Source organism: Wallemia mellicola (assembly GCF_000263375.1).
Source record: "Wallemia mellicola CBS 633.66 unplaced genomic scaffold WALSEscaffold_3, whole genome shotgun sequence".
In the NCBI taxonomy this organism is placed as follows: Eukaryota; Fungi; Basidiomycota; class Wallemiomycetes; order Wallemiales; family Wallemiaceae; genus Wallemia; species Wallemia mellicola.
The window spans coordinates 365741-388772 of NW_006531960.1; the positions used below are offsets into that span (position 1 = coordinate 365741).

The 23032-nt window shown below is 38.9% G+C and overlaps 15 protein-coding genes across 15 annotated transcripts; 8 read left to right on the top strand and 7 right to left on the bottom strand.

The window, feature by feature from the left end:
- Window positions 1-70: 70 nt before the first annotated feature.
- WALSEDRAFT_27417 (succinate-CoA ligase) lies at window positions 71-1385 on the bottom strand (the record flags this gene model as incomplete). Its single annotated transcript, XM_006956640.1, has 4 exons — window positions 71-390; window positions 437-1104; window positions 1151-1227; window positions 1278-1385. 4 exons carry the CDS (start codon window positions 1383-1385, stop codon window positions 71-73), a joined length of 1173 nt encoding a protein of 390 aa, XP_006956702.1.
- A 478-nt stretch (window positions 1386-1863) lies between these two features.
- On the top strand, window positions 1864-4515 carry WALSEDRAFT_67589 (BIR-domain-containing protein). Its single transcript, XM_006956641.1, has 2 exons — window positions 1864-2575; window positions 2622-4515. Exons 1-2 carry the CDS (start codon window positions 2165-2167, stop codon window positions 3411-3413), a joined length of 1203 nt encoding a protein of 400 aa, XP_006956703.1. The 5' UTR covers window positions 1864-2164; the 3' UTR covers window positions 3414-4515.
- WALSEDRAFT_31441 (autophagy-related protein 18) lies at window positions 2153-5010 on the bottom strand. Its single transcript, XM_006956642.1, has 7 exons — window positions 4949-5010; window positions 4833-4906; window positions 4566-4789; window positions 3920-4518; window positions 3792-3874; window positions 2622-3747; window positions 2153-2575 (listed from the first exon to the last, which is right to left on the bottom strand). Exons 1-6 carry the CDS (start codon window positions 5002-5004, stop codon window positions 3539-3541), a joined length of 1245 nt encoding a protein of 414 aa, XP_006956704.1. The 5' UTR covers window positions 5005-5010; the 3' UTR covers window positions 2153-2575; window positions 2622-3538.
- Window positions 5011-5826: 816 nt separating this feature from the next.
- WALSEDRAFT_35775 (proline-tRNA ligase) lies at window positions 5827-8001 on the top strand. Its single transcript, XM_006956643.1, has 2 exons — window positions 5827-6065; window positions 6112-8001. Exons 1-2 carry the CDS (start codon window positions 5835-5837, stop codon window positions 7945-7947), a joined length of 2067 nt encoding a protein of 688 aa, XP_006956705.1. The 5' UTR covers window positions 5827-5834; the 3' UTR covers window positions 7948-8001.
- On the bottom strand, window positions 7972-8648 carry WALSEDRAFT_59555 (hypothetical protein). The gene has a single exon (XM_006956644.1). It carries the CDS (start codon window positions 8531-8533, stop codon window positions 8021-8023), a length of 513 nt encoding a protein of 170 aa, XP_006956706.1. The 5' UTR covers window positions 8534-8648; the 3' UTR covers window positions 7972-8020.
- A 950-nt stretch (window positions 8649-9598) lies between these two features.
- Window positions 9599-10504, bottom strand: WALSEDRAFT_59556 (UNC-50-like protein). Its single transcript, XM_006956645.1, has 3 exons — window positions 10107-10504; window positions 9845-10058; window positions 9599-9802 (listed from the first exon to the last, which is right to left on the bottom strand). The coding sequence occupies exons 1-3, from the start codon at window positions 10436-10438 to the stop codon at window positions 9629-9631; spliced, it is 720 nt and encodes a 239-aa protein (XP_006956707.1). The 5' UTR covers window positions 10439-10504; the 3' UTR covers window positions 9599-9628.
- Window positions 10463-11404, top strand: WALSEDRAFT_67593 (hypothetical protein; the record flags this gene model as incomplete). Its single annotated transcript, XM_006956646.1, has 3 exons — window positions 10463-10825; window positions 10874-11292; window positions 11345-11404. Exons 1-3 carry the CDS (start codon window positions 10480-10482, stop codon window positions 11402-11404), a joined length of 825 nt encoding a protein of 274 aa, XP_006956708.1. The 5' UTR covers window positions 10463-10479.
- Window positions 11405-12088: 684 nt separating this feature from the next.
- On the top strand, window positions 12089-14841 carry WALSEDRAFT_59558 (ARM repeat-containing protein). Its single transcript, XM_006956647.1, has 11 exons — window positions 12089-12221; window positions 12272-12430; window positions 12478-12685; window positions 12729-13187; window positions 13233-13379; window positions 13424-13707; window positions 13754-13843; window positions 13889-13954; window positions 14000-14497; window positions 14547-14574; window positions 14622-14841. The coding sequence occupies exons 1-6, from the start codon at window positions 12108-12110 to the stop codon at window positions 13456-13458; spliced, it is 1122 nt and encodes a 373-aa protein (XP_006956709.1). The 5' UTR covers window positions 12089-12107; the 3' UTR covers window positions 13459-13707; window positions 13754-13843; window positions 13889-13954; window positions 14000-14497; window positions 14547-14574; window positions 14622-14841.
- WALSEDRAFT_62693 (hypothetical protein) lies at window positions 13582-14467 on the top strand (the record flags this gene model as incomplete). Its single annotated transcript, XM_006956648.1, has 4 exons — window positions 13582-13707; window positions 13754-13843; window positions 13889-13954; window positions 14000-14467. 4 exons carry the CDS (start codon window positions 13582-13584, stop codon window positions 14465-14467), a joined length of 750 nt encoding a protein of 249 aa, XP_006956710.1.
- WALSEDRAFT_67596 (hypothetical protein) lies at window positions 13937-14829 on the bottom strand. Its single transcript, XM_006956649.1, has 3 exons — window positions 14622-14829; window positions 14547-14574; window positions 13937-14497 (listed from the first exon to the last, which is right to left on the bottom strand). The coding sequence occupies exons 1-3, from the start codon at window positions 14776-14778 to the stop codon at window positions 14464-14466; spliced, it is 219 nt and encodes a 72-aa protein (XP_006956711.1). The 5' UTR covers window positions 14779-14829; the 3' UTR covers window positions 13937-14463.
- Window positions 14842-14845: 4 nt separating the features above from the next.
- Window positions 14846-15243, top strand: WALSEDRAFT_59559 (hypothetical protein). Its single transcript, XM_006956650.1, has one exon. It carries the CDS (start codon window positions 14890-14892, stop codon window positions 15154-15156), a length of 267 nt encoding a protein of 88 aa, XP_006956712.1. The 5' UTR covers window positions 14846-14889; the 3' UTR covers window positions 15157-15243.
- Window positions 15244-15944: 701 nt separating this feature from the next.
- Window positions 15945-17325, bottom strand: WALSEDRAFT_56430 (ribosomal RNA assembly protein mis3). The gene is made up of 5 exons (XM_006956651.1): window positions 17223-17325; window positions 17150-17162; window positions 16982-17125; window positions 16677-16937; window positions 15945-16629 (listed from the first exon to the last, which is right to left on the bottom strand). The coding sequence occupies exons 1-5, from the start codon at window positions 17309-17311 to the stop codon at window positions 15988-15990; spliced, it is 1149 nt and encodes a 382-aa protein (XP_006956713.1). The 5' UTR covers window positions 17312-17325; the 3' UTR covers window positions 15945-15987.
- Window positions 17326-17591: 266 nt separating this feature from the next.
- WALSEDRAFT_56431 (hypothetical protein) lies at window positions 17592-18585 on the top strand (the record flags this gene model as incomplete). Its single annotated transcript, XM_006956652.1, has 2 exons — window positions 17592-17750; window positions 17792-18585. The coding sequence occupies 2 exons, from the start codon at window positions 17592-17594 to the stop codon at window positions 18512-18514; spliced, it is 882 nt and encodes a 293-aa protein (XP_006956714.1). The 3' UTR covers window positions 18515-18585.
- A 1528-nt stretch (window positions 18586-20113) lies between these two features.
- On the bottom strand, window positions 20114-20332 carry WALSEDRAFT_15215 (hypothetical protein; the record flags this gene model as incomplete). The annotated part of the gene is made up of 1 exon (XM_006956434.1): window positions 20114-20332. A coding segment is annotated over one exon (219 nt), but the record flags the coding sequence as incomplete, so codon positions are not given.
- Window positions 20333-21070: 738 nt separating this feature from the next.
- On the top strand, window positions 21071-23032 carry WALSEDRAFT_56432 (hypothetical protein; the record flags this gene model as incomplete). The annotated part of the gene is made up of 2 exons (XM_006956653.1): window positions 21071-22026; window positions 22071-23032. The coding sequence occupies 2 exons, from the start codon at window positions 21071-21073 to the stop codon at window positions 23002-23004; spliced, it is 1890 nt and encodes a 629-aa protein (XP_006956715.1). The 3' UTR covers window positions 23005-23032.

A 23032-nucleotide genomic window follows, 5' to 3' on the forward strand; every position in this document is an offset into this window, starting at 1 on the left:
TTGCTTTATTTCATTGTTTGAATATAAAAAGGGAAAGAATGATTTATTAGTTCGTCTACAAGTTTCAAGTTTAGTTTGATGCGGCATATTCGTTGGCTTTTTGAACAGCGAGTCTTGCACCTTCGTCAAGACCAGTTGTTGCGAAGATTTTAAGACCAGAATCAGCAATCAATTTTCTTGCTTCCTCTGACTTTGTACCTTGGAGACGGACAACTAATGGTACCTTCAAGTCAAGCTCCTTGGTTGCCTTGATGATACCCTCAGCAATCATGTCACAACGCATGATACCACCGAAAACGTTGACATAGATTGCACGGACGGACTTTTCAGTCAAGAGCAATTCGAATGCCTTCTTGACGGCAGCTGGGGTTGCTGAACCACCAACATCAACTAATTGACTGTTAGTAAGACAACAAAAGATATATGCCATACTCACGGAAGTTAGCTGGGCTACCACCTTGGTGGGTGAGAACATCCATAGTGGCCATAGCGAGACCAGCACCATTGACAAGACATCCAATGTTACCATCAAGCTTGATGAAGTTAAGACCGTGCTCAGCTGCTTCAACTTCTTGTGGGTCCTCTTGTGTAGTGTCACGAAGCTTGAAAACATCTTGTTGACGGAACTCAGCGTTCTCGTCGAATCCGAATTTAGCATCCATGGCCAAGACTGCACCATCTTCAGTCTCAGCAAGTGGGTTGATCTCAATTTGAGTCATGTCCTTTTCTTTGAAAATCTTGAAGAGGTTTTGGAAGATGCCGGCGGCTTGCTTAATTGCATCATCAGTTGAGAAGCCCAATTTTTTAGCGATATCAAGAGCCTCAGATTGTGATAAGCCATTTTGGAAGTCAATTGGAGTCTTGACAATCTTCTCTGGAGTATCTCTAGCAACTTCTTCTATAGACATACCACCTTCTGATGAAGCGACGAGAACTGGACCAAGGGAAGAACGGTCATTGAGGATAGCTGCGTAGTATTCCTTCTTTGGTGTACGGCGTTCAGCAAGCATGACTGCAGTACAGAGTTTACCAGCTTCACCGGTTTGCTTTGTGATGAGATTCGAGCCAATCATTTTTGAAGCGAGGTCTTGAGCTTGTTCAGGGCTGTTGTATTGTTAAAATAGTGCTATCGCTACATGCAGATACTAACGAATCAATAAGGTGGACACCAGATTGGAGACCGTTGCTGAAGTGACCTTTACCACGACCACCAGCGAGAACTTGGGCCTATTTGATTGTTGTTAGAAGAGAATTCAAGATTAGATGATGATAATAACCTTAATAACGAGCTCATTCTTGTCAAACTTCTTAGCAGCAGCCAAAGCTTCGTCTGCGCTGAAAGCTGGGATTGACTTTGGGGTGTTGACTTGACCAGCTGCGAGCATGGCTTGTGCAGCGTACTCGTGTATGGATAAAGATCTCTTTTGTTGGGCAATAGCAGATCTTGTTGTTGTTGTCTATAGTCGGTCAATGACGGGAAGAGATACGGAAAACCGGGAGCCCTACTTTAGCAAAAACTCTGCTAGCTTGTTGTCTAAACATCTGTAAGATATTTTGTTAGATTTATTGATGTTATTACAATAAGCTGTAATTACATTCAATCTAGTTCGTGAGTGTAGAAGTGAGAGAGGGTAACCGGCTAAAAAGAAGTAGAAATTTTGAGGTATATTTCTATCCAGGCTATTGATATATACGTGAACTTAGATGCTCCACGGGGTTGTATTACTCTTAGTCGACAATGCGTCACTCTGAATCCTAACGTGGGAGTTAGAGATGACTACATGTATCAATTATTCATGCATGGTTTTATGATTTAAGTATACATAATCCTCTCTATCTCTGCGTGCTGTCCAAATCTGTTGAAAAACTCGCTTAAGCGGATAGGCAGAGGAGATGAGACGAATGAGATAATAAAGATCATATGATAATAACAATAAACAATATTTTATCAAAACAATCAAAACTGGATCAAAAACTACAAAATAATCACGTAAATGACAGTGACAACGGTTTTACATATTTATCTAAGAAAACTGGAAGAGATTTATATCAGATAATAGCTTATAAACTAATTAACTGAACAATAACGCGTTTTTGTAAACGGTTTTGAAATTACGCTCAACTTTCAGCTTCAACATCGACGACCAAGATCGGCGACTGTAAAATGGAGATATACACAAAAAGATTAAAGAGTTATAATAAAACTTATCACAGGAATGTTGCACATTTAGATGTCGAAGCTCTATCAAAAGCTGGTTTCTACGCCATGGAATCAAAGTCAGATAAAGTACAATGCGCGTACTGCGATTTGAAGCTAAGTGATTGGAAAGAAGACGATAACGCGTCAGGGTTACACCTAGAATTCTCACCCCAATGTCCTTACGCTAGAGTCGTATGTGGAATTGCACTTGATGAAAGTATTTGGGGAACAGAACACGGTGGGAAGAACAGAACAGAGTATTACGATGATGAACCCACCCAAGCTGGACGTGTACCAAGGAGTAGACCCATGATTGATGCTCGAAAATCAACATTCGTCAAGTGCGTCCGACCATTATCTGTTTCAGTACATAAAGTGGGTCATTCTTTACACTTATCGAATGTTTTTAACGCGTTTTTAGCTTGCTCTTGCTGGATTTTACTATGCACCCACTGAGGATGCGTTTGATAATTGCGAATGTGCTTGTTGCGAAATAAATCTATCAGAATGGCAAAAAGGAGATGATCCAACCGAAGAACATAGAAATAGGTCGCCAAATTGTTCATTCTTTCATGCTAAAGTCGTAAAGGGGACTTGTCCTCACAAAAAGGTCCAAAATACCCAGAAAGATACCACAAAGAAAACAGCAACCCAAAAGAAAGGAAAGAGTATATCAAGGACCGCCTCTATGACAACTGACAATGGGGAAAATGAAATAGTAGTTCCAAAAAGAGTTACCCGCACGCGTTCACAATCAAAACAACCTGAGGAGATAGCACCACCAGTGAAAGAAGCAACAACACGGAGGAAAACATCAAGAACAGTATCACAGCAAAAGAAAGCACCTCCAAAATCATCAAAACTAGAAGACCTTGAAGAAAGTCCTAAAAAGTCTCTGCCACCTACACCAAAAGAAGAAAATCCAACGAATAATCTATCACCACTTCCAGAACTTAGTAATAGCAATGGTATAAAATCATCCAGACAACTGCTTAATCAATTTAATAAATCTCCAAGTCGATTGAAGGAAGTAACTAATAGCGATGAAAATAGCGACAGGAGTCTAACATTGGCCGAGTTCATAAGGAAATGTGTAACAGATGAATCAAACAAGATGCGTCAATTAGGTGATAGTCAAATACAAAAATTTGAATCAAAAGCAAAACTTGGTGAAGATGAACTTCGGGCTAAACTTTCCCAAGCTAGACTCTGAACATGTGTTGTTTTTATAATTTATTATTGATACTATATAATGTAATTTTGATAACATTCGCGGGTATACAAGAAGAAAAAGAGAAACAAGAGACGGCCAAAATTCCTTGTGAAAGGAATATACTCTCACTCCATGCTATCCAAGAGGTTGTATTGCTTAATCAACGTACATTCTCCGCCGTTTTCAAGGTCAATTGAGTAGGAATAGAAAAGTCCCTGTGATGATACTACCATCAATTGCGGGAGTGTTGAAGATAAACCAACACGGGTTTCTATACCTCTCTCAGGCAGTTTTGCGAATGCAAAGTCTCGAGATGGTTCCCACATTTCTGTCACTAGTGTGTTGTGAGAGTGAGTAATGCAATTAATATATACACACCTCCTCGTGGTAGATGCTTAGATATAGATCCAGCACCACTAGTCAAAGCTTTTCCAAAGCTTAGACCCTTCTGAGATATAGATCTTTTAGCATTATTAGTGATAGTCTTCTCATCTAGTAAAACCTACATTCCTAGCGAAGATCTTCTCTTTCCATCAACAAAAGCCTCATAGCCACCTAACATTCCGCTTTGGTTGGCCAATCTATCGCTGGTCTCTGATGTAATGTCCTCATTGTTGTTCGAAGATGTACCATCGAAGCTCCTGCCAATCTTGAATATATGTATAGTATCAGTAGCTGAACTGACAGCCAACAACGTGGAAACTTGATTAAAAGCGATAGAATATACTCTCGCTGGGTATGAACCACGTCTGAACTGATATAACTTATCTGCACTTGGCAAACTGAATACGCGTATTACCGTTCCTTTATCAGAAGCAGTAGCTAACATGGAAGATGTACTGTTGAGTGCCAATGCGGCAACTGGAGATTTGTGAGCTGAAAGTAAATTAACAGCTTGCTGTGATAAAGTATCAAAGATGATGACATCGCCTGTATTCGAATGTGATTGAGCATTTGGAAGTGGAGGTGGAGCTACAGATGATGCTGTGTGTGTTGAGGGTGATTGTGAAGGATAGACGAGATAAGAGGGTTCAGATGATGACGACAGTGCGACGACCGCATCTGGATTTGGCGACGTTTCCGAGTTCCAGAGCAGCTTCATGTTCTATGGCAAGGATAAGATGTTATTGAGTAAATTACTAGCACACTCACTGAGATATCGTACATATAAATCTCTTTCTCGAGTATGACGACTAAGCGTTTGCGATTGAGCTTCACGCCGAGGATCTTTGTAGGATAAAATAAATCGCATATGATAGATTGACGCTTCGTGTTAACTATTTGTAGTTTCCTATCTGAGTTGCGATCTAAGCCACCTACGATCGCAATCAGAGATGTACAAAAGAGCATTTCGACGAGTGAAGTAGCACCGTCATCTGTGGAAGGTCAGATTTCTATGATGCTGTTATATAGACCCACTCTTCCCGTGTATTCTCCCAAAGGGCTCACAGTTAGCGATAGCGTAGCCTTTCGTTGTGCCCACAGAGACACAGCTAAGGGATATTAGATAGTATTAAATGCGGGTATATACACACCTGTAATCTTGGTTCATAGACGCAAATAACAATTCTGAGTTCACCTTCGAGGGCATGACTTAATTAATGAACGTCAGTGATCAAGAGAGGAGATTGTGTAAATCATCGAGGCGTAAAATAGCACTGCACTGCCTTTACTTAGGAGCTTCCCAGAAATCTGGCTGGTGTACTACTGTATGTTTGTCTACTACAACCAATAACGAAAATAATGAAGGAATAAGGCAGTAGTATGCTCAGCTGTCTACACGATATAGCATAATACATTCACCAACCAATTTAACATTCATTTCTTTTCTGTTGTGTGACTAGACAAAATATGCGCCTATAAAAGCTACAACTCGTTCTTCTTCTCGGACTTCCATGAGCGCCATGTGCGCAAAATAATGCGATGGTTCTGCCATCGTTTGTCCATACTTCTGTTGTACACTGTGAGTAGATTACTTTACTAGGTGGGATCCCATTAAAGGATGAAATTTTCAACACATTTGGAGCGAGCTGCGGCGGAGAGCTACCAAGTATACCATCTTTCGGGACTGTATCTTAGGATTCCATCTAACCTTCATACCATATCCTAACACCCTATAGATGTATTTTATTCGTTTTACTAAACACCAAGGATGCTGTGAATATAGAAACTACGGCGTGCATATGTCTGCCCAGTTATCCTGATAATAGTTGGATTTCTGGTCCTGTTTTTTTGCGCCAATAGAAAACTTTTCCCTTCGTTTGACCTTGGGTGGATGTAAACTGAAACTCAGGGATAGAGTAAGGGATAAATTATTTCATGTACTTTTATTATTTTCCATAAACACAAATTTTTTAACAAAGAATTATCGTCTATCGTCTGACTTCTCTCTTCGCATAGTGCATGCTAAGACGTCTGCAAATGACACTCGCAGATTCATTTAAAAAGTTAAATTTAACACAAGACAATAGCGCTTTAGCTACAAAGACCTTATTATTCAAGTCTAAGAAGTCACAGCTTCCAATCCTCGTTTTAGCGGACGCGAACGCTCCTGCATCTGCTACAGAGATTGGTAAGAAGATAAACGTTAAAGATTTGAGAGCTGCAGATGATAGTTTATGGACTACTGTATTAAAAGCAGCCAAGGCAGATGGTGCGTTCTTACTAGCATCCATACGCACTTCTAACCGAGAAGACAGCTTCTCCATTTAACTTAGACTCTGACTGTCATATCGTTCTCGACCAATCACTCTCACAATCATCTGCACCAATACAAGTCAAAGGTTTAGACGGAAATCTCACTTCTATCGATTCAAAAACACTTACTGAAATTCTTCAATCAAACGCAACAAAGTTTGACAAATTAGACTTCGCAGCTCCTGCTGCTTCACCTGCTACTTCTACTCCTGCTCAACAACCATCTTCACAACAGCGCAAGCAAGCTGGTAAGATCGCAGGTGCAGCAGAAGTTGCCATTGGTATCCGTAAGGAAGTCGATTTCCCTAACTGGTACACTCAAGTATTGCTCAAGGGTGATATGTTAGACTACTATGATGTTTCCGGCTGTTATATCCTCAAGCCATGGTCTTTCAACATCTGGCAATCAATTCAGAAGTTTTTTGACGCTGAGATTCAAAAGATTGGTGTAGAGAACTGTTATTTCCCACTTTTCGTTTCATCACGCGTTCTTAACCGTGAAAAAGACCACATTGAAGGTTTCGCACCTGAAGTTGCTTGGGTTACAAAAGCAGGTGAATCAGATCTTGAAGAGCCAATTGCTATTCGTCCAACTTCTGAGACTGTCATGTACCCATACTACGCAAAGTGGATCAGATCTCACAGAGATTTACCACTCAGATTGAACCAATGGAACAGTGTCGTCAGATGGGAATTCAAGAACCCACAACCATTCTTGCGTACTCGTGAATTTTTATGGCAAGAAGGACACACTGCACACATTGACCATGATAGCGCATCTGAAGAAGTTGATCACATTCTCGATTTATATAGACGCATTTACGAGGAATTACTCGCTGTTCCAGTCATTCCTGGTATCAAATCTGAGAATGAAAAGTTCGCTGGTGGTTTCTACACTAAATCCGTAGAAGGTTATATCCCAACAACCGGTAGAGGTATTCAAGGTGGAACATCACACTGTCTCGGTCAGAACTTCTCAAAGATGTTCGATATCACTGTCGAAGACCCAGAAATAGCAAGAAAGGCAAATGCTGAAGGTCGTCAACTCAAGGAAGGTGAAGCTAAGAAGTTTGTCTGGCAAAACTCATGGGGTTTGTCTACCCGTACAATTGGTGTCATGGTCATGGTTCATGGTGATGATCAAGGTTTGGTCTTACCACCACCAGTTGCTTCAGTGCAAGTTGTAGTTGTTCCATGTGGTATCACAGCTAAGACTTCAGCTGCAGATGCTGAAGCTATCGAAAAGGGTGCTAAGAGCATCGCTGACAGATTACAAAAGGTTGGCGTCAGAGCTAAGGCTGATTTGAGAGAAGGTTACACCCCAGGATGGAAGTTCAACGACTGGGAAATGAGAGGTGTACCAATCAGAATTGAGTACGGACCAATGGATATGAAGAAGGAGCAAGCACTCTGTGTACGTAGAGCTGCTAATCCAAATCAAGATAAGGAACCACTTCCATTATCTGAGTTAGAAACTGGTATTCCAGAAATGTTGAAGAAGATCTACGACATTATGTTCAACAAGGCAAAGGACTCATTCAATGACTCATTGGAAGTTATCATGGAGGACTTTGACAGAATAGTAAAGGCATTGAACGAGAAGAAAGTTCTCGCTATCCCATGGTGTGAAGAAGTTGAATGTGAGAAGGACATCAAGGAGCGTACTGAGAACGCATCCGATGGTGAAAAGGACGAGAAGCAACCTTCACAAGGTGCCAAATCACTTTGTATTCCAAATGATCAAGAAAGATTCGGTAAGATCGAAGAAGGTAAGACTTTATGTGTTGCTTGTAAAAAGCCAGCAAAGAGATTCGCATTATTCGGTAGATCGTATTAGATATTCTCGCTGTAATTTTCTTTTAAATTTCTTCAAATCTATAATATATTCATTCATACAGTCTGATATAACTTTAAAGCTGACGCTGACTGTCAACTTTAGCAACTATTGAAAGGATGATAGTAAACAGCTGTCTATCATTATCACTCGGGTTTTCTGTAGAATAATGTCTTATCACACCTAGCTTTCTCTTTGACCATTGAGAGTATGTAAACGTAGCCAATACGTGATTATTATCTGTGTTAACAATCTGCAAGAATCCTTTAACAACTCTGATAGATGCGCACTGGATACCTTCATAACTGACGAACCTACGGCACGTACGCCACCAACTTGGCTTACATAGCTCGTATGAACGATCATTAAGTGTAAGATTAATATTCTTATCTCTCCAAGCGGTTGCTTTTGGTATATTAGACCTCCCTATCGTCTCCATGTTGTTATTTAAAAATACAACACCATCGTCATCCCTCTGAGCGGTATAAACTGGCCGATCACTATTACGTGTGGATGAACCTTCGTAAAGTGCCCAACCATTAGGATTTACTTGCATATGTAATTTCGTGACACCTTCCTCAGCGAACATTACGCAATGTCGTGAGAAAACGATGGTGAGTCGAATCCTACCATTGATTTCATATTTTTCATAAAGCTACTTTTAGTTATGTGGTATTGTGATATGATTTTGATATATGTCTTATCGCATTGAGTGATATGATAGATACACAAATTACCTATCAATGCATTACACTTATAACCGATTGAGAATATAATTGACTGATATTATGCAATGTTATTTTATTCTCCTTGATCGTTTTAATCAACTCAATTAGGAAATAATTTGCTCTTATCGCTAATATCGGCATCGCAAGTACACCGCAAGTGGGATGCTTATATGGGAATTTAAAAGCAATAGTATATGACTGTGTACATTTGACACATGTTTGACTGTTTAAATACTAAATTCTGCATATTTACTACGTCACAAGCACGAAAGCTAACAACCGGAGGCATTTCAGAAAGCAAGGAATGCTTGAATGTCACAAAAAATCTTACTTAGCCTTACAAACACTCCCTTTGTATCTACTAGAGTATAATTTCATTTTTATTTAATGTGTAGTACTTACTATAACTAGTTTGAGAATTATAGATGAAAATTTTGACTCCGCTCTCGTTTTGAAGCATTCATGACTAAAAGTTGTCAACAAAATTAAATGTTTTCGAAATTTTGTTTTTGAAATGTTAAATAATTATCATAATTATCGTTGTCGAATAATGTTTTAATAATATAGCATGTATTTTCTGGGCAAGCTTGCTCGTTATCACTGGTGAAAATACCTTCAAAGTCAACCGTCATGCTAATTAAATTAGGAGTAAATAATGGGTACATGATAAGGAATTCTCACGTCAATAGTATCAGTTAGATTTTTGTTTGCAATTCTCTAATCACCCACAATCTACAATGTGTTGTTCGATTGATGACGCTATGAGATTGATAGAGAATAATCTAGAGTATTAATGTCGAAATGCAATAAGCTGTAAAACGTACAATTTAAATGCTAATGACTTAGTTGTTCAGATCACACACATACTGTACAGTTCAGCATGACTACATCTTAGTCAACGAAAAACACAAAAGAGAAACAATTAATGCAATATGCGCAGTTATGTATGAAACAGTTTAGATAGAGGTATTGAAATACCATTCAAGTGTGGCTTTAGGAACGTTGAATCCGATGAGCGTGACGAGGTAGACAATCAATATGAGTGGTGCGGAAGTAAGCAAAAGCTCAGACTTGATGACGAATGGGAGAGCTGCGTAGCCTAAATACGTGATATGGATGTAATGTAAAAACTGAAAATTGTGAGCAAAGTAATAACGTCAGGAGGAACTTACGGATACGAGATATATTGTGTTACCAATGAACGTGCAAATCCATTCCTGACGTGTAAGCAATGGCCAGAGGAATAGTTGCAGGAGGTATAACAATAAGATGATAGGGAAGTAGCCATTTGTGTGTACGTCGAATGCGTATGCCCATTCTACTCTCGCTGAGGGTATACTTGATTGTGAGTAAGGAGAGTGTACGAGTACCTTGTTTGCTAGCAGCCTTTGATGCTATCAGTATCATATATGTGAAGAAAAGACCGAAACTAACCAAAAAAGTGTGGAAAATAGTACAGCTACGGCTAAATAATCAATTAACAGCATCTTTATTCCCAATTTCAGCCATCCTGAGAAACCCAACTTAAACGAGAGTGACCAACCAAGCGCACTAATGAATAAGAAACCGGCTACTATGATTGAAATAGTAGGATCAGATCTAGACCACTTATTAGTCGTTTGCTTATGATAGTAAAGCTGTCTATAGAATCTTCGCGGCGATATTGTCAAATAGAACAATTGGAGAAGAGCGAGATTAAAATTTAGATTCCTCAATGGATTTCTTCGCCTGTATTTACTGCTATAATTTGCAGGTCTTGGGAGCATATATTTCCTAGATGGGTGTTGATTAACTACGATCAAGAAGAATGCAGAATGAGGATGTGATAGATTGGGGGGATGATATAGACGAGAGTGCCGATGTTATATCCCTCACTGGATATGAAGGCGAGGACAATACGAACACAACTGAGATTGCAGGGGAGAGTGCGAAAGCTACAACTTCTAAATCAACGGCGACAGACATTAACTTAATAGCATTTGATGGCCCAAGGCTAGATAATAAATGGATATTACGTATATCTAGCGTAGGAGAACCATACTTTTACAACTCGATTGATAAGATGTCGGTTTGGAGGTGTCCAGGTTTCACCCAGCCAGCGACAGAGAGTGCAGAGAAGAAGAGAAAACTACAGAGTCAACAGTCACTACAACGTTAGTTCATGCCGCGCTTCATTTGTCAATTTACTCAGTTTGTGTTAGGTGACGATAGTGTAGCTTCTCAGAAAGCACCTCTGGAAGACAAACGGACGCAGCAGCAAGAGGCGCAAAAGGTGCAAAAGGTGCAGCAACCGCCACCTCAGAGACCTCAACCACAGACCCGACCTCAACCCGTTCAAGCACAAAAACAACCGAAGCAAACGTACCAAGTGGCTACAGATAAAGATCAACATGAGCAGAGAAGTGAAGCAGGTCAGAGGTATTACAGTAATCGCAGTAGTAATCCGAATAGCAGGAGGCTACCAGAGAAACCTCAAACCTATGGAGAGAAATTGAGCAACAGAATATCGAATAACCGAGCACAAGATAAACAACCAGGATATTATAATCGTGGCTATGCTCCAGATAATAGAAGGTATCAACAAAGAAGGGCAGATGAGGGGAGTGGCGGCTACTATCATGTGGGTGTGATATCAAAGAGGGAGAGAAGACAAGAGCTAATAGAAACTATAGAATGACAACTATGATAGGGAAAAAGAGTTACGTCAACAAATAAAGAATGTGAATAAATGAATATTTAAAGCTTTTTGATTGGAATGTAAAGACTATCTTTAAAATGAAGCTTGCTTTTTAAATTAAAACGACGATGTCTTCGACAACAACTCAGTTGTTTTATAACTATAATGAAAATAAGTTTAACTCACCTACAATCAAACACGTAAGTTTATATTTGTATACGCGTTTTACCTTATAAAACCCCCCACAGAAGAAATCCAAGAATAATTTAATAAGCCAGCCATTTAATGATTCAACTAATAATGTAAAACATTCGAAATCTTTAAGACATTACGCATCTACTGGATTCCTCAATCAACCACAGCAGCAACAGCATCAGACAGCTCAAACACCAGCACATCCACAACAACATGCACCGCAATACGCTTATTTTCCTCTAAATACAATAGATCCTTACTCGTTCACACCACCTGAACCAACTAATTACTTTCAATCATCTCCTTCACCAACTACGACAGCTTTCGGTGACTTTACAAGATTTTTACCACCACCAGCGGCTAATTTAATACCAAGTTCACCTACATCAACTATGCATACCATATATCCATTGATGAACTCACCAAATAGAGCTACCTTACAACATAAACATAGTATGCCTACATTAGGTCAACAAGCTCCTATATACGATAATTATTTATTTACACCTCAAGCCCCACCACCTCAGCCAGTTCACCATCATTATCAACCACCTCAAACAAGAATGAGGTCGATGAAGTCAAACCAACACTTGGCAAGTGAATTTAAATCAACCAATAGAAGCGCAGTTTTAGAAGATTTTAGAGTTAATGGTAAACATACCAAACCTGAATTACACGTGAGTTCAAGTTGTCTTTGATATGTTTTACATTTACAATTTTTTTATAGAATATATTTGGCTACGTGACAGAATTCGCTACTGATCAATTGGGTAGTAGATTCATTCAACAAAAGCTTGATAATGCACCACCAGAATCTTTGATGAGGGTATTTGAGGAGATATTCCCTAATACAGTTGAATTATCATCAGATGTATTCGGTAATTACGTGAGTTTGCGATTTCTTTGGGGTGCTTTTTTTCTAACTATCCACAGGTTATTCAGAAATTATTTGAACACGGCACCCAGGATCAACGTTTGAGACTAGTAAATAAAATTAAAGATTGCGTACCTACGCTCAGCTTCCAAATGTATGGCTGTAGGGTCGTACAGAAGGCAATCGAGTGTGTTGAAGAAGCAGAGCAATTGGAATTAGTCAAACGCGTTGAAACAATAACAGAAAGAGCCGTTCAAGATCAAAATGGTGGGTATGAATAACCAAACCAACATTATCTAACAAACGCTAGCTAATCACGTTATACAACGTATAATTGAACGAGTAGATCCTGACAAATTGGGTAACTTCCCTGAAGTATTTGCAAACAACGCAAAAGAGTTGGCTACACATCCATATGGTTGTAGAGTATTACAAAGATCATTTGAACATATCGGTCAAGCGCGTTCTCGCGAGTTAATTGAACAACTTCATGAATCAGTCGATAATTTAGTCGTCGACATGTTCGGAAACTACGTCGTACAATATTTATTAGAATTCGGAACAGATGAAGACAGATCTAGGATAGTAGTAAAAATCAATCAACGTTTCTTCGAATTGGCAAGGCACAAATTCGCTAGTAACGTATGCGAGAAAGCTCTGATAAAGGCAAATGAAAAGGATAAGGAGATGCTCATATACAGATTAATTGACAGATCTGATGAAGCATCTGTAGATGGTATACCCTCACTTATGAAAGACCAGTTTGGAAGTGAGTAGTATGCTTTACAAATCAACAGATGCTAACTGGTTATAGATTATGTCTTACAGCGTGCTATTAATGCCGTAAGTAGATCACAAGCTCACCTGTTGATCGCAGCTATAAGCGAAGAACTCGACAATATACGCAAAACCAACCAGATTCATAATATGTCTTCACAGACAGCGAAACATGTCCTTGCTAGTAGGTGTTGTTATAACATTTTTCCATTTCGCTGACAATCCCAGTCGAACGCCTTCTTAGCCAACATGTCGAAGCATAAAAACCAAGACAAAGAAAACGCATAATAGTGAGATAAAATAACTCATTGAATAAAATACTAAAAACAATTTATAACACATTACTTAATCACTTTTAAATTATTTATTGTCTTCTTAATCATAAAATGCCATCAGTTCGAGTAACGAATTTAACGCCTCACAACTTAAATGTCTGTTTAAAGCATGTTGCTGCTTTGCATTTCGAAAACAGCATCTCACCAGGCTCTACTATAAAGCTACGTCCAGGGAAGGTGTGTTTGATAGCATGCGAAGCAACCAAGCTCATCGATTTCACAGGTTTGGTTTACATTTGAAGTAAAGGTTGATACGGGAAAGAAATCACAGTATTCTGCTACGAAATCCGCGATAACGATTGGTATAATAAGTGTAGGTATGCATATCTATAACCGGTACTGTGGCTAAAGTATAAAGTTGGCTGTTATTGCAACAGTGTTGAGTTATGGTGCACCAGCAGCAGTGGCAGCTAGTGCTGGTGGCGTAGGTCCTCTATTTCTGCTATCTCATTATCTCATAAGTAATTAGGCAGCTGCAGCGGGTACAGCAGCAAGTAGCAGTGCATCAGCGGGTGCAGCCAAGTTCTTCACATCTCAAGGGGCAAATATAGCCAAGCTTTCAACCTATTTGATTGGCAAATCTGCCAAGAAAGTATCAGAAGAATATGGCGGAATGTCTGCAGTACAAGAGGAAGTATTATCAGTAGTTAAATCACCAAATGTGGACAAAGTCACGCGAATGAAAGCTCTCGAATCGTTATCAAAGCTTAAACAAGCATACAAAGATGATATGAAAGCCAAAGGGAAGACGAAAGAAGCTGAAGACATAGACAATGTATCTATAGCTTCGAAACCACCTTCATATGAGGATACCGTGAAAGAAAAGAAAGTTGCACGAGTACATGGATTGTACGTCAAAGAGAGATTGGAGTTGGAAGTCCGAGTTGCGAATGGTGTTCTTGAAGTACGGGATAAAGCGAATGATAAAGTACTTTAATTATCTCCACTAGTGGAAGCATACCTATCTCTATATATACCTTTTTAGAAAGTACGTAATATCTGTGCTATAAACTTACTCCAAATCTTCTTGGCCACCGAAACCAGCTGATAGGGGGTATTAGAATGAATTTGTATTAATTATAAGAACCCACCTTCGTAATTCAATTGCTGACGATCGACGCCATCGTTATCTTCGTTATATGTGTTGTTGTTGTCATCCACATTGTCGTCATTGAGGCTTGTCAAATCAGTTGAATAATCACTTGTATTATCAGATAAATCACTAGATAAGCTACTATTTGTTGACATTTTTTATGTAAATTCCAAAAAAGGCAAGTAAGTCACTTTAGTAGCTTGAACTTGCAAGTGTCTCTTTATCTTGTAACACAAATTTGGCAGGTCCAAATAAAAAAAGTTAAAATGATACCAACGATTAAAATAACCTGCGATGATCAAGCAACGCCTAAAACTACTATCCCACAATCTACAAAAAAGCCACATTTGAAAGGCAGAGGATTCGTTAACAATATGCCGACCCAGAGGAGACGTACAACGCCTTCACTTGATGAAATAACGAGGAGAATTCTTCAAAATCAGCAACATCAAAGTCAAGCTCGTAGAAATATCACGACAGAAGGTAAACTTATGATTAACAAGTTAGGCAAGCGCGTAGCAGCCGTACATTAAACAAAACTAAAACTGGTTTTTTAGTTTTTACATTTTGTGATTTTATTTTGTCGTATATTGTACATTGAACTTCTCGATACATTACACTCATTTACATATATCATGAACTTCCTGAATAGCGCTTTTGACAGCTTGTTTAGCGCGCTTAAAGGGTCTAATAGTGATACTAAAGATGCTGATGTGATAGAAATTAGTAGCAGTAGTAGTAATAGCAGTATTGTTGCCGATGACGATAATAATAATCAACCTAATAGAAAAAGAAGCCACAGCGTAATTAGCATATCTAGCAGTGATGCTAGTACTATCGGCGAAGAAGACAACGCGATCATTTCACCTAGAGACGACACATCTGAAACATTTGATAAGACACCCGGACGCGAAGAGCGAGCACGGCAAGAAACAGTCCAGCATCCAACACCTAGACAGTCACTTCTGAGCAATATAGCTACAAAACGTGCACAACGCGAAAAGAAACGCAAAGTGGCCCCACCTAAACGTCCGATTTTTAGGAAGTTATCAATACAATCTTATAGGAGGGATCTTTTATCACAACACCGAAAGGAATCAAATTATGAAGGACGCAAAAGATTCAAGCGTCGTAGACAATCAACTAACTTTGTCATTATCAATAGATTACCAACGACAATACCCAGATTGAGCATACCATTTAACATTGATGACCTTTGGATAGAATATGGTATGAAAACATATCAAAGATTGAAATTGGAAAGTTTGCACACAAATTACCCATCACCTGCATTATCACCGCATAGTCGTATCGTTAAGCGTTTACCTGTAATTCTAAAACGAAATGTATAAATAATAAATAATCTACTCCTCTTGTTCAACTTTCCTCTTTTTCTCACGCTTGCGTTGCTTTCTTTCGTCTTTCTCCTTCTGCTCAGACGTACGCTCGTCAGGTGCAACAAGATCTTTGGCTCTCTCTGCCTTTCTCTTTTTGCTGTTCTCCTCTTGAGTATGTTTGCGCTCCTCTCTCTCTTTTGACTTCTTCTCGTATGGTTTGAGGAAGTACTCACCAGATTCAATTTGAAGATCAATCTTCTTTGGTTGTTGAGGAGGTGGGAATGGAGTGTAGACCTTTTGTTTGTCAGCCTTAATGTGGCTTCTTTCACGCTCTTTAGCTGCGTCTTCTTGACGGAGTGCGTCGACATCCATACCACGAGCTTCAGCTCTGTGTTCAAGTTTGCGGTTCTTGGAGGCAGTCTTCTCAGATGTTGTTTGGTTACGTTTCTTGAATGAAGGTAAGAATCTATCCCAACTCTCTCCGGCGAGGTTAGGATCTTCGGCTAATTGACGCTTTATCATAAGTTCCTTGATATGGTAAATTGGGTGTACGTTGTTCATACAATCGAGAATAATCCTTCGTACATTCTTCAAACCCTTAAATGGACCCATAACTGATACTGTATTACCTTGTACGAGGATGTAACACTCAGTGAGAAGTTCAATAGCCTATATTCTGTTATCAAATGGACATAACAATGAGGAGATCGACAAACCTTGAGTGTGTTACCATTTGGACCAATAATACGTTGACGACGCTTAACAAATCTGTCTTTATTTCTAACTAAACCGCCAATCTTTATAATATCAGCTGCATACTCGTCTTCTAAAACTTTAACAGCCTGGCTGAAAGGTACACTTCTAGAAAGAAGTTTAATAAGGTCTCTAGCTTTGAGAATAATGTATGGATCGTAGGTTTTGCGGGTTGTTTTGACTGTCATACTACCTTCAACCATATCGAGAACACAGTTGATGCCCTGTAAAATATAAGAGCATATACTTTTGCTAAAAAGCTACTCACATGCTTCTCTAATGCGCGCGTAACGTGTGGCCAGACTTCTCTTAAATACTTCTCTCTGTATTTAGGGAAGAGGGTAGCAAATGAGGACTCCTCTGCGAATGAACCAGCTGGGTTGTCTTCATTTGTGAAAGTATCTACTTTCCACTAAAAAATGAGTTAGTTGAGTACTTTATAGTGGCAGCTATACACATACGCTGAATTTGTGTTAACTAGAGTGTAAGGAGCAGAGATAAAAACTTACTGATCAATTCCTTCATGATCCCAAGCTTTCTCCTTTCTGTATCTCTTGTTTTTATTGACGACTGGCTGATCTTCTCTTTCTGCACTCATCGATGTACGTTATCAAGAGATGTAAGATATGTAACGAGATAATAATAGCATATACCTTATTGTATAATAAATATAGTATAATATAGTAAATAATTTAGTTATTACATATTCACTTCACGACTTGAGATGTGTACTCAATTGTAACGGAGTGTAAAGAGTTTAGATAATGATTTATACACGATATGATTGAAATATAGCACAAGAATTTAATAATACGTAATGTTTTGGAATGTGACAACCCACATTCTTTCTTCTCTCTCATCTACTAGATGTACAGCGAATGGAGGAAATCAACCCGTATTTAGACGAGATATACCGCTCTAATGGTTTAATATACAGTGATTTAGAGCAAGCAGGTGAATCACCCTCATCTAGGAGTAATCCAAGCACGAGTAAACAGTCGATAGAACCAAAACAATCGAATAAAGAGATGAGTTATGTGAGTATATCCATATTATACGATATACTCTAATAAGATAGCCCTGCGAGTACTGTGATAAATGTTATTCAGGCAAACATGGACGGTCGATCCTCCGTCGACATTTATCAGAGAAACACGATATACCATTGCGTGATCAACCAAGACGTAGTCGGTGGGACACTGACAGTAGACGTCCAAAATCAGAACAAGAGAGGCGAGACAGGATGTTAGCAAGTAAGCGTAGATGGGCATTTAAGAAGCGACACGGAAAATCCAAGGAAGACGTTGAACAAGAAGTAGAAACAATGAATAAATACGAGAACGCTAGTACAACGAGTAATACGAGCTTTACTAGTGATATTCCTTCGACATATAACCAAAGTCTAACACCAAAGCGTGTTAAAGTTGAAGAAGAAAATGAAGATGATTACCCAACAACATTACCACCTTTGATCTATCCAACAAATGCACCACCATCTATACCAAGGTTTGAAGTATTCAAAGAAGAGAGTACACCATTTAAGTTACCATCCATAACACCATTTAGACAATCAAGCACGCATAATTTCTTTGCCAATACACCACCATCAACTTTATTCAAAGATAAAGGCAATTTACAGATGAGTTCACCCGCTAATCCAGATTTAGCGTCAAAGTTAGGATTGGCACCTACACCGAAGAACGATATGTTTAGTCTAAACAATTATCAAGAAACTCCGGTAAAGATACGCTCAAAAGTACCCTCTTTGAAGGAGTTAACGACACCAAACAATAACAAATAGCATTTTCTAAAAGCAATCAGGAACTGGATGGAACTTATACATATTTCTACTCTCAAACAATTATTATACCCATACTATACATATATTTTATCTATAATTACACGTGAAAAATCGTCATTATCTTGAATGTTTATCTTTATATTCCTTATTAATAGTGTATAATAAAGCTTTGATGACATGGATAGCTTTGAGTTTCCTCTCCTTGTCATTCTGGCTGTTGGCAGCTATAGCAAGCGCGTCCAAACCTGTTGGTGTCTTCTCTTGAACATTAGAAACTGATGAATTCCTACTTCTTGCACTTGCATTACTAGATGGTGATAAAGCACCTGCAATTTGTGACGGGCTCAAACCTATCGTAGTAGTTGGAGGACTTGGTGGTGCTTTAACGATTGGTGGTAAGGTGAGATCCATCTCTTCATCACTGTTATGAGCTCCTTTATCTTTGTCATCTTGATCCATTGGTTCATCGAGTAACCCATAAATACTACTTGGAGGTGCCTTAGTAAGCGCAGGTACCTTCTTAACTTTCTTCTCAGACCCAGATGAGTATCCAATTGGAGAGATCTGTGGTGGACTCATTCCATACTCATTTGGTTTATGTTTCTTCTCCAATTGTGGATAAAGGTTACTGTCAATTGCCGGGAACCAATTACTGTTTGGCGGTGAAGGTACACCCCCACTTAAGCTCAAATCGCTGCTTGATTCCGAAGGCGATAATCCCAAACTAACTAATGTGGCATGATCAAATAGATCTTCTGAGGAAGCTGGTGAGGCACTTTGCGCGGCCTCTTTACCGAGTTGCAAAAATAGATTGTTAACATCCGCTAATTCTTCACCTGTGTTGACAGAATAGTTGAGTTGAGTAATTGATGGCGGTCCAGCAGCCACTGGTGGTGCAGATGGAGGCACTGCAGGTGCAACAGGCATAGAGGTGTACTCATACATTTGGTTCAACCTATCGCAAGTCTTGTCATCAAAAATGTTAGCTTGTTTTTGATTCTTCTTGCGCATGAGATCTTCAACTAACTCCTCCATCGATAAGAAGTCGATACCTCTCTTTTGACCAGTTTTCATCTCTTGAAATTTAGGTGGTACGCTGCCATTTGTGTTATACATGTGAAAGTCGTTCAAATTGCTTGGTTGTGGTAAAGGTAAGTGATTTGGTGTTGGATATAAAGAGTACGGTGCCTTTGGTTGTTGATAGACTAAATGTGGTGTGTGTGGACTGTTTCCACTGATGTCTGATGTTGGTGAAGGTGATTGCTGTGGCGGCCTTGGCATTGTTGTAGGAAGTTGATAATACATCATATTGTAATAGTGATAAGGATCCATTGGTGTGTTGTTAGTTGGTGGCGTAACCTTATGTTGATCTACGCTAGAGCCAACTTGAGGAGGTTTTTGATCTGTGTTACGATGAAAATAATCGTATAGATATTGGCCATCTAATGATCTGTTCGGTAACTTTGGATAAAGTGTTTCTTTCTTTATTTCGTTTGGTTTGTTAGATGCATCGTTCTTTGGTTGATTTGAAGTAGCATTAGTAGGTGAAGCAGATTCATCTATAATGTTATCAGTAAACAAAAGACTATGGATGGTATGTTACCCACGTGAGTGTGTCTTCTCGTGCTTCTTAAGATCTTGTGGACGCTTGAACTGTTTCGAGCATTCGCTACATTTGTGCGGTTTTAATGGAACGTGTACTCGAATGTGAGAAGTCATATGGTCTCTTTTTCCGACCTTGACAGAGCAGCCTTGCCATTTACACTCTAAGGATAGGTTACCCTGTGATTTCCTACCAATATGGTTGTTAGACAGATGCTCGAACAGAACTTCTGGATTCTGGAATTGCTCAGAGCAGCCTGTCCATTGACAAACTAATATTTCGTCGCTCTATCATACTATTAGTGTCTGTTGTACAATAGGTGTATTATCTATTGACTAACCATTATATCTTCTTAATTGTTTTTCTTCAAACTCCTCAGTCTTGGCTTGGATGATAGTCAAAGACAGGGATTCTTGGCGCAACCGGACATAAAGAAAATTATAAAAAAGCGGTATTTTAAGAGTATATTCTAACGTGACCAGCTGGGTATATTTAATATGTATCCTTCATTTATATACGCTACAGCTCGCAATTCAGTCACGCACATTCTTAGTGACGTCCTCATATGAAAGCACTCTAAACTAAAATCGCAGGCTGACTTATATATAACCAAGTTTATAGGACCTTATCAATACAAAAATCATCTAGATCAGGTCGAATGCGGTTTGTTACCACGAGTATGACCTACTTCGATTAGGAAACTGCCCAGCGAAAATGCACATCTGACTACGGTCAGGCTCGGGTAACAAAAGTATGTATATTTTTAGAACTATTAACCGTAATGATGCATAGTATATTCATCCTACTCGGTAAAATGCTGTCTTCTTATCTAATAGTCGGGAAACTATCAATATAACTAAACTATTGTAATAAAATCAATACATTTATACTAGTTTATATTCTTTATATCTTTTATCAGCTATTTCACTCTTAACTCTTCACTTATTCCAGCCATGTTGAACCTGAAATTCAACGAAACACACGCCGTAATAAATACAGAAGGTAGAGACGGATATGAGAGCTACTATTTAGAGAAAGGAAATAGCAATAGAATGTACCTCGCTTTGCGTTCAGAGATACGAACAGAAACCAATTGGGCCTTGTCGAGGCTGTTGCACATTAGCAAGGATTTCCCTACAGATTTTAGTATAAAAGGTTTGGATGGTTTAGTTGAGTCATTGCTTGAATTCCCATTGGATACCTCCAAGTTGTTACTCAATACGGAAGACAGCTATTCTATCAAAGATAGTCTACACCAGGCAAGCGATGCTGTTACTATATTATTCAATCTTTCACTTAATGATGCCAACGCGCATATTATTCACCAACATCAACGTCTCATTCTTGGCTTATGTCAGCGTTATTTACGTATAAGTCAACAAACTGATATTGCGAATGAAATCACACTTAATTTACTCAATATACTTGATTCGATAGCTGATATTATGTCTGAAATTCCAAAGAATCCTTTACTCGGTATGATCGCCAATCTCGTTTACACGAAAGACAGGGCATTTATACTAGTTGCTATAAAATTATTAAGCACTTTCGCCAATAAGAACACACCAGTAAAGAGATTTGAGGATGTAGCTCAAAGCGTATTCCCGCAAATCGTCGAATGTTGTCTTGTCCCGGACGCATACCTCCGAGCAGCTTCCCTTGAATTCATATATGCAACAGCATCCCGTATTCCTGAAATACTCAGGTTATTAATGACATACAAAGAATTACCAATATTAATCAAAACCTTCGCTTACATGCTTTACAATGAAACAACCGAAGAATTCCGTATGCAGACTTTCAAAGAAGGTACGACAACTCAGTTCGCAAGACCTCAACCAGAGTTCTTAAACGAGGAGGACAGAGAGCGTATTGGACAAATGAATGAGCCTACAAGGGCGATTGAGTGGTAGGTTGCACCTGTGATCGAAATATCTTTCCTAACAGAAAAAGGATAAAAACCCTATTTGAGGAGAAAGAGGGTGCTGAATTCGAACAAAATCGCGTACATCCAATATACGAGCAGACATTCAGATCCTTTGAAATTCCACTGCAAAAAGGGGATGAACTGGTTAAATTATTCCCTCAGATATTCAGATCAGCGAAAAATATCACAAGGAACGACGGTAATTACTGGATAAAGAACGTCAAATTGAAAACTTCAGTATCTCCATTTACTTGTTTATGGGGAGATGACAACACGGTGTTTGATTCAGCTGATGCGTTGTTCAACTATATTGTAAACACTTACATCGACGTACCCGAACCTCCCGTGACGTTCAGTTGGGCTGGTGAACTCTTCTCAATCGACTCAACATCAAATATACCAGCAAAGGTTCAACTGAAGGCAAAATTACTAACGCTCATGCCATTATCATTATATGAGCGAGAGAATGATGCAATCGTCACTGTCGAAAAAGGTACAGAAATTGAAGATCTCAAAAATCCAACAAAGAGAGCTGTTATCAAATCACTACCAGGCGCTGGTGTACTATATACTCAATTACATGTCCCACATGATCAACAAGGGTTCCCTAGGGGTATAGCTTATCAAGCAGCCTTACTTATTCGTCTACTCGCCCAAAAGTCTAATCCGTTCGCTAAGAATGTTCAACAAACCGACGAAGCGAATAGACCAGAATCTAAAGGATATTTCGGTTTACCTATTCCAACCAACTTCGAAGAACAACAAAATCAATCGCAAACTAACGATCAAGAATACATAGAAACTTACCCAGAAGTAACAAAATTACTTTCTTTATTCACTAGAAGACCATTAGCTGATGTTGGATTAAGATCTGTTAGTTTATTATCTGATGTTTGCTTAGAAGCTTTCGAATTCATTCAAGATGATAGTTTTGGTAGTTTGATTGTCGAAACTGTTTAAATTATTTTGTAAAAAAAATGTAAATGAA

Coding starts and splice junctions, on each gene's coding strand:
- WALSEDRAFT_59555 (XM_006956644.1), bottom strand. CDS start 8,533: ATGTTCGCTGAGGAAGGTGTCACGAAATTACATATGCAAGTAAATCCT.
- WALSEDRAFT_67589 (XM_006956641.1), top strand. CDS start 2,165: ATGGAGATATACACAAAAAGATTAAAGAGTTATAATAAAACTTATCAC. Junction 2,576..2,621: donor TATCTGTTTCAGTACATAAA/GTGGGTCATTCT, acceptor ACGCGTTTTTAG/CTTGCTCTTGCTGGATTTTA.
- WALSEDRAFT_59558 (XM_006956647.1), top strand. CDS start 12,108: ATGAGGTCGATGAAGTCAAACCAACACTTGGCAAGTGAATTTAAATCA. Junction 12,431..12,477: donor CAGATGTATTCGGTAATTAC/GTGAGTTTGCGA, acceptor AACTATCCACAG/GTTATTCAGAAATTATTTGA. Junction 12,686..12,728: donor AGCCGTTCAAGATCAAAATG/GTGGGTATGAAT, acceptor AACAAACGCTAG/CTAATCACGTTATACAACGT.
- WALSEDRAFT_35775 (XM_006956643.1), top strand. CDS start 5,835: ATGACACTCGCAGATTCATTTAAAAAGTTAAATTTAACACAAGACAAT. Junction 6,066..6,111: donor TAAAAGCAGCCAAGGCAGAT/GGTGCGTTCTTA, acceptor ACCGAGAAGACA/GCTTCTCCATTTAACTTAGA.
- WALSEDRAFT_59559 (XM_006956650.1), top strand. CDS start 14,890: ATGATACCAACGATTAAAATAACCTGCGATGATCAAGCAACGCCTAAA.
- WALSEDRAFT_56430 (XM_006956651.1), bottom strand. CDS start 17,311: ATGAGTGCAGAAAGAGAAGATCAGCCAGTCGTCAATAAAAACAAGAGA. Junction 16,938..16,981: donor CGCGCGCATTAGAGAAGCAT/GTGAGTAGCTTT, acceptor TATATTTTACAG/GGCATCAACTGTGTTCTCGA. Junction 16,630..16,676: donor CAAATGGTAACACACTCAAG/GTTTGTCGATCT, acceptor AACAGAATATAG/GCTATTGAACTTCTCACTGA.
- WALSEDRAFT_31441 (XM_006956642.1), bottom strand. CDS start 5,004: ATGCCCTCGAAGGTGAACTCAGAATTGTTATTTGCGTCTATGAACCAA. Junction 4,907..4,948: donor TCTATGAACCAAGATTACAG/GTGTGTATATAC, acceptor AATATCCCTTAG/CTGTGTCTCTGTGGGCACAA. Junction 4,519..4,565: donor TTTATATGTACGATATCTCA/GTGAGTGTGCTA, acceptor TCCTTGCCATAG/AACATGAAGCTGCTCTGGAA.
- WALSEDRAFT_67596 (XM_006956649.1), bottom strand. CDS start 14,778: ATGTCAACAAATAGTAGCTTATCTAGTGATTTATCTGATAATACAAGT. Junction 14,575..14,621: donor TCAGCAATTGAATTACGAAG/GTGGGTTCTTAT, acceptor ACCCCCTATCAG/CTGGTTTCGGTGGCCAAGAA. Junction 14,498..14,546: donor GGTGGCCAAGAAGATTTGGA/GTAAGTTTATAG, acceptor AGGTATATATAG/AGATAGGTATGCTTCCACTA.
- WALSEDRAFT_59556 (XM_006956645.1), bottom strand. CDS start 10,438: ATGCTCCCAAGACCTGCAAATTATAGCAGTAAATACAGGCGAAGAAAT. Junction 10,059..10,106: donor CTATTTTCCACACTTTTTTG/GTTAGTTTCGGT, acceptor ATAGCATCAAAG/GCTGCTAGCAAACAAGGTAC. Junction 9,803..9,844: donor ACACAATATATCTCGTATCC/GTAAGTTCCTCC, acceptor CACAATTTTCAG/TTTTTACATTACATCCATAT.